This window comes from Mesoplodon bidens (genome assembly GCF_964165515.1).
Source record: "Mesoplodon bidens genome assembly, chromosome: 4".
In the NCBI taxonomy this organism is placed as follows: Eukaryota; Metazoa; Chordata; class Mammalia; order Artiodactyla; family Ziphiidae; genus Mesoplodon; species Mesoplodon bidens.
Genome location: NC_138160.1, coordinates 95,751,691 through 95,759,603, shown reverse-complemented (window position 1 = coordinate 95,759,603; position 7,913 = coordinate 95,751,691). Strand labels below are relative to the sequence as shown.

Here is a 7,913-nt window from a genome sequence, read left to right as displayed (position 1 = left end):
GGGGCCTCCGCGCCCTGCTCCGCCCGGTGCGGATTTCACGGTCGCCACAGCTGCCGCCGCCCTCGTTTGTTCCATTACGTCGCCCTGCCCGGAGCTAAGAACGCCAGACTTGGCTGCCCAGGAGCCCTCTATGGCCTTCATCCCACCCAACCCCGCTTTTTGCTTCCCCCCCGCGCTTTCTTATTTTTCCTCGTTAACAGCATACAGGCGGGGTGCTTGGCAAAACTCAGACTAAAAACAGAGCAAGAGAGAGAAAAAACATATTCGATGCACCTGCCTGGTTCCTCCCGAGTTTGCGAAGGGTCGTAACCATGTCTGAGTCGGGGGAGATAAGTGAATTTGGCTACATCATGGAATTGCTAGCCAGAGGCAAGGTAAGTGCCGGGGCGCGCGGAGCCGCGGCCTGGGTCCCCACTCCAGGCACTACTCGGCCTGTGGCTGTAGGCGTCCCGGGCCCTTGAAGCCGCCGGGGAGGGCGGGGCTGGAGTCCCAGGTCAGCGCTCTCAGCCAGGGCGCCCCAGTAGCTGCAGAATACAAAGTAGACGCTTTCTTTCTTTTTTTTTTTTTTTAATTGCGCGGCATTTCTGAAATGAGCCAAAAGGCACTTGGCCAGCTGGGCGACCGCGGGGGCTCTCGGGACGGCGAGGGTCAAGATCTCAGCCTGCGAAGATAGGGAGGAGGGCCGGGCATTGGCCAGGGGGCTCTCTTTGACGCACCCAGGGCTCCTAAGCGTGGTGACATCGAGTGGTTGACTTCGCCCGTCCAGGCGCGGAGCGCAGAGGGAGGGGCGGACCAGACGGTGAATAGGCGAGGAGGGTGGGATCGGGTTCAGCAAGCAGTCCGACCGTGTGGCGGATAAATGGGAGCAGAACCCCCGTTCGCCAAGCCTTGGCGTTATCAGCACTCCTTCCAGGTCCTTGGCCGTTGTCCCAGGTCGGGAACATTTCAAACATCCTTCCTTTGGTGGGGAGGAGGAGATGCTAAGGCACCGGATTTCAGCCAGGCACCTGTCCCGGAGCCCTTTAGAAACCCAGGCTGGCGCTGTCGGTGACGCATGGTGACCGCGCCCTCGGCCGGGCCGGGTGGCTCCGCGCCTAAGCTGAAAGCCTTGCGGGTAGGCGGGCCTCCGCGCTGCCTCAGAGAAAGTGCCTGGAGAGGCACCTAATTGGTTTACAGGCGGGAAGTGTCGGGAAATGCGAAGGCTGCGCGGTGCGCGGCCTGCCGGGATTCGCCTGTGGCTAGAAGGCGAGAAACGGCGTCTGCGTTTGTCTTCTGCACCTGGAGTTTCGAGAAAAGGTTGTGGCACAGACGAGAAAAGGAGGCCCTGCGCAAGGTCATCAGAAAGGAGAAGGATGATCTGCAGCTCTGGTGCGAGCACCTGAAACATCAGTCTCATACCTCACTAACCCCAACTCCGTGGGTGCTTCAGGCCAGACAGTCCCGCGGCTCCCGGGGCTGGAACCGGTTAACGCCCTCCCAGACGAAAGCGTCCCGGGCGAACTGTGAGCCTCCCTGAATTCTCTCTCCTGTTCTGCAAACACGGAACACACTCATCCGAAACAGAATACTTATTAACATTTCGAGGTAGAGGCTGTGCTTCGGGCCATCCCTATCATTTACACCCCGGACCAGAAGTACAAATGGAGGACCCTGGTTCTACTTTTCTTCGAATCCTGGGGCTCCATCCTACAATTCGAGGGCCCTCCTGCACATGCATAGGGACATCCTGACCAGCATCTCCAAGCTCCTTGTCGCCCCAAACAGCTTCCCCTTGGCCACCAGCACCCTGCCCCTCCCCGCCCCATCTGGGATGCGTACTACAGCCCTCTCTACCCTCTGGAGGACCGACCCTTGGGAAAGAAGTCCAGAAGGAAGTGCTGGCCCTGAGCGAGAAGGCTTGCTGCCAGAGGGCCAGAAACTGGCCCTCTAAAGCACACAGCAGGACCCTGGTTGCCTAGGAACTCGGGCGGGGGGGGGCGGCGGGGAGAAGGAAAGAAGATGCCTTTTGTTGATTGCAAAATAAATGTACCACTCTTGATGGGATCGGGAATAGGATGATGGAGAGGTGAGTTTAGGCCCGTGGTGCTCAGACATTCTTCAGAGTAAGCCAGAATTGTATTAGTTGGTTAATACTTTCCTTCAATAGCAGGCAACACTTGATATGCGGAGGTAATAGTTTTGAGGTGGGACCAGGGATCTGCAAGTTGACATCCCAGGTGATTATGAAGCAGGCAGGTGAACTTCTCATGAATACTCAATGGACGAGGAGGGCAGAACCATTAGTGAACCCTTAAAACTTCTTATAATAAAGTCAGGTGAACAAAAACAAACCTCTCAGAATTAGCATTGTGTTTCACAATATGCTCGCTGCAATGAAAAAACAAAACCCAAATAACCTTCTGGCTTCATCCACTGAATTTCTCTGCCTTGCTCTCCAGTAGGCGGACCCTCTTCACTAGGTTTCCGTAATGGACCTGAAACAAAAGCAGGAGCAGGAGGTCAGCTGACTTCCAAAGTTAGAGAGGCAGGTACCCCTGTGAAATCTCTTGAGCTGGGAAGTAGGTTCTCACAGTGAGATCTTAGGACAGTTCTTCCCTCTGCCTTTTATTTGGCGGGGTGGTTAGGAGTAGCCTCCTAACCATTACAACTCAAGCTTATTCTCTGCCCACTTGCCTCACAGCTCCGCCCCCTAACTCTATTTAAAACCCTGCGTATATATGTGATTATACAGGATTTGAACACCGAATACCTCGCTGAGTATTAGCCATGGACTAGCAGACCTCTGACTTGCTTTATTTTCCTCTGAGAAGTTGGGTTCCACTTTGTAGCTCAAGTTGGTAAGGTAAAAAATAATATGAAACTGATCTAATTACGCCAAGTTCATGGAGTTAAAAAAAAAAAAAAGAGCAGAGACTCTTGTCTTCCTAACCCCCTGCCCTTTCCTTCCCTTCCTTCAAAGTTGAGACCAGTGGGTTGACCATCATCATAATTTCTTTCACTTGTCTCTGATGGCTTTAAATTTTTACAACGTTTAATACATGCTCATTGCAAAATATTCAAACTTTACAGAAAATTTTACAGAGTAAAAGGTGGAACTTCACTCCCACCTCCAATCCACTGCATCTCCCAGTGGCAGCAGTTTGCTGTGTGTCTATTTCCAATTAAATTAGCTTACTGTTGTGTTCTTGAATGTGGGAGGTGAGCCTTTCATCTTAGAGTAACATAAAACCCACATGACAAAGTTGATCATCTAGTTTTACTCTATTGTGATGATTACTTTAATATTTAAAGTACACAGTGATCTCTACCATTGTAGTCTTTCTGTTCATCAAACAATACCCTATGAGTATGGTTAATACCTATGATAATTCTCAAGAGGTTTAAAAATCAATGTAAATGGACTTGCTTATATTTCACTATCACAGAAATACAGAAATTTGTACCATTTCTGGCAGCTGCTTTCTGAGGTTTCGTTTTTTGTTTTGGTTTGGTTTTTCTTTTGTAACTCATCTCTTTGGGCTAAAAGAGAGCTTTCCAACTCTGTGGTCAATATCTAGGATTACACAAAGCAGTATTTTCAAACTGTTTTGGTCTCTAGAAAGATTTACCTTATTAATTTTTTATCATCTTCATACACTTCTTTTCTTCACACTATCACACACTTTTCTAGAATCATATAATGAAGATTTGATGACAAGGAACACAGAAGAATTTAAATTCAGTATGCTTCTTTATTTAGCATTTAAACATACTTATATTTATGTATTCACAGCCAGAAAGCACTTCTTGTTTCCCACAGTTCAATAGTTACTGTTCAGGCACATCCAAGGAGTACAATAGTTTGAGCAAAATAAAGAGGCTTTGGAAAGCTTACATTTAATTTTAATAGAGAAACAGGCGATGATTCCATTACTTGGTGAATTATTACTTTTAACTTTGAATATCTTTGAGGCACAAAAGATTCAAGAACTTTTATAAACACAAAATTTGCTTTCAAGAAGATGCTTATACTCTGAAAGAATTACGTTTAGAAAATCCTCACATCTGGACTAATGTAAAGCCTTAAACATCTCCTGGGACCAAAACAAACATACCACCAAATGATCTGTTTCAGAAGGCTCAACAGGTAGTTGCCCACACAACTGAATCTAAACTGGGTGATAATACTAAGGTTGTGCCCACTGCAAAGTATCCTTTAAAATATTTTTTTTATATCTTGGGATTGGGTAAAGTGTGTGTGTTGTGGGGAGGAGGAAAGGTGAAGAGAAGATTTAGACGATAGCAGGATCACTTGAACATAGCTAATTTTATAAATATCAGAATTTTCCTCTGATGTTTTTACTACATTACTCGAAAGATAATTTGGGGGGAAAAACTGTCTCTGAAACTGCTTTGTCAAAGAATGTTTAAATCATATTTTCTATTAAATTGAAATTGCATGTTAGACACTCCTGTGGGCCTGAGTAGGGATGCTGGAGTGAGACCCACGTTTGAATCTTGGCTCTTGGTATCTAGCCATGTGACCTTGAGGGTATCACTTAATCTCCGGATAGAGGTGGAGAGGACTTGTGACTGTTACATGTCCCCTCTGAAGGGAATTATACCTACTTCACAGGGTTATTGCAAGGATTAAATGAATATTCTGTGCAAAGTTCCTAATACTGTTTTTGGCACATAGTAGGCCTTCAGTAAGTAAAGCTATTACATCTAGCTACTTTGACAACAGGGTTGGGTCTTGAGACACCTTATATGAAAACTATGATCATTAACAATGGGAGGTAGAGATGCCAGATAAAATACAGGATGTAGAGTTAAATTTGAATTTCAGTTAAACAACAGATTTTTTAATGTAAGTATATCCCATTCAATATTTGGGACATATACTAAAAAAGTTCATTATGTATCTGAAATTCAAATATAACATGGTGTCCTGTGTTTTTATTTGCTAAACCTAGCAACCCTAAGTGTAGGAATAATAAGATGCGGTCAAAGGGGACCTGCTAACAACCTCGGAATATTATCGATATTGTTCACACCCCAAGTTGGATAAGGGACCCCTTTGCTCACCAGTTATGCAGCCAATACACTCCTGCCTTTAATGGGGAAGTGTCTGCCAGAGCAGCACTGTACCTCTCATCAACTCTCAAATTGTTGGTCTGGTGCTACCAGTTAGCAGATAAATGCCTCCTGGATTTTCTCTTAAACAAACAAAAGCTTGAAATGGATGGGAAGATAAGGCTTACAAAACATCAAACATGAGTGTATGAAATGAGAGCATGTAATCGTGTTAAACTGAGCAGTAAGACTCTAAGTGCTAGAGGAACTCAGAGTAAAGGGAGCTGATCAATGAGAACTAGACTAATGAGGATGGAGGCTCTAGATTTGCACCTTGAAAGATGAGCTGGAGTTGGCTCGGCAAGGGAAATCTGAACTTCCTGGCTTGCTGGACTCCTCTCCCCTGAGGTTGTTCCCACAGAAACACTTTATGACAGGTAAGCTTGGCTTGTCAGATGCTTGGGTCAATAACTGGTAAACGTCATTTGTTGTGCCTTCACCTGTAACCTCCTGATACCCAGCAGCTTAGACAGTGCATGTGCCAGTCTACTGTGAAACCCTGTGATTGACTTCATTGACTTCATTGCCACCTTCTTTACTTCCCCTAAGTCCAGGGGCTCTCTTAATTGAAAACCCATGTTGTTTCCACCAGGGGGCAAGGTTTAGAAGTATGCTGGTCATGGGACCTTGTTGCTTGTTCTTGTTCAGGATATACTAACAGAACGGTACCCTGGCTGTTTGACCTCTGACCAGATTAAGAGCCAGTGGTGCCTCACGGCACTGACTCAAGTATGCACCAGGGTCATTAGGACCTGACTTGGCCAGGAATTTAAGCTCTGGTTGGGTATTAGGAGTCAGTGTGGAAAGAGAGCAAGTCAGTTTAGTGAATAGTGTAGAAACTAAAAGGTATCAGGTTTATATTTTAAGTGTGAGGTAATGAACATTTATTGAACGTCTGTTTTACCAGACCTGAATAGTGTATGTGTGTGTGTGTTTCGGGAGTGGTGGCTGATGGCAGGTGAAGGAGGAGAAATTGACCTTTTGGACTTCATGAAGCAGATAGATTTGAGACAGCTCACACCCCTGAGATAGAAGAGCAATTACACAACGCCACCAAGCACAAGATATCATAATATAGGCAGGCATATTGAAGATCTGTGGACTGGAGGGGGTGATAGATGCGGAATAGGCTTCCTTGTGTTGAATTTTGACCCATGTTTTAAAAGAAACTACTGGAAAAGAAGGTGCTAGGATACTCCAAACTGGGGAGGGGCAGGCACCAAGGGATGGTATATGCAGTACAAACTGGGAGAATAATGATTTAAAACACAAAACAAAACACATCTTTCATGTCATTCCTACATAAACGCCTTCAAACGTCTACAGAGAAGAAGCATGGTAATTCTAGGCCCTCCATACTATACTAGATTCATTTTGAGTTGTTGTAAGAGGATTTGAAGGCTGTCAGAGAGAGGTACGGGGAAAGGAAAGAGAAGAATTAAGAAAACAAAAACAAAAACCCAAACCACACAGGATTTTAAGTTGAGGAACTGGGAAGGCTCTTGGTACCTTTGAAAACTGGGAGGCTGAGATGGATGGATGTTGAGAGAAAGTGATGAGATGCCCCAAAGCATGGCAGCCAAGGGGGGAGAAATGACTAGGCAAATGGGAGAGTGGTCATTTAGACTGGTGGTTTTCATATTTGCTATCTTCTTACCAATATTCCCCCTCCCCCGTTTTGCTTTTAAAAGTATATGGGTTAAATAGTTTAAATAAATATAGATTTAAAAGTTTATGGATTAAGTTACATTAAAAAGTTTCTACGAGTAAAACATACACATGTTATAAAGTGCAAATAATACAATACAGTGTGGGTGGGAAGTGTCTTCCGCACCTGACTCCATCCCCTTACTTCTCCACAACACTGTTACCAATTTTTTGTGCTCCATTTCAGACTTACTTTTATTTACTTATTTGCCTATGTAAGCAATATGCCTGCCTGTCTCACCTTTTTTTTTTCCCCCAAAGTGGCAGCATACAGAATCCATATGGTTTTGTATTTGTTTTACACTATTTTTGAAATCCTTTTCATGGCATGGATGTACATTATGGATGGTTGATATTTAATTTCTATGAAGTCCCCCTGAGATCTTTGTACATGTTTTTGTGCACAGTGCAAGTCTTTCAGTGGGAAAGTTATTAGAAGTGGAATTGCTTAAAGGTAGAAACACTGAAATTTTTGGATAGGTTTTACAAAATTTCCCTTCAAATAAGCTGGACCAATCTACACTGTTACAAAAAAGTTTGAAAGTGTCTAGTTTCCCACATTCTTACCAAGTGTATTAACAGAATCAGGTGGAAAATAACTCATTGTCATTTGATTTGCATAATGGAAGGGCTTTCAAATTTATTTTCAGCCAAGTATTGTCTATACAGTTTTTTCTTTAGTTCGTGTTAATGAAACCTTCTAATCTCTTTTACTCTGTCCTTTCGTTAGTTTTGGACCAAAGCACTATTCAAGTATGCCGATGTGAGATTACAGCCAAAGGGGTATTGTTGAACCCAAAGACCAGAATTAAAGACAGAAACCGACTTATAATGCTTTTTAATGGTCGAGCCTTTGAAAATCTATATGGGAACATGGTGTAGGACATCATATAGGTAACTAAATTACACACGCATTTGTTATCTTCCTCAGTTCCCTTCTGATTAGGACGCTTCAGAACCTGTGGGGAGGAAGCAGCCTCAGCTCCAGCATGTTCGGCCACGCAGCGGGCATTAATCTGGATCAGAAGAGTCCAGCCATTACTTGGCAAGGGGTTCATCCTCTCTGCGCCTCATCTGTAAACTGAGGGTAT

At 44.6% G+C, this 7,913-nt stretch overlaps 1 protein-coding gene across 1 annotated transcript in view; it reads left to right on the top strand.

Annotated features, from left to right (window-relative positions):
• Positions 1 to 311: 311 nt before the first annotated feature.
• The window catches only part of TRIM36 (tripartite motif containing 36), a gene marked incomplete at its 5' end in the record, with an annotated part of 45,778 nt that continues 38,176 nt past the window's right edge, over positions 312 to 7,913 (top strand). Inside the window, one exon of the mRNA XM_081231329.1 lies at positions 312 to 374. Coding sequence (XP_081087455.1) covers positions 312 to 374 — 63 coding nt within the window. The remainder of the gene's footprint in view (positions 375 to 7,913) is intronic.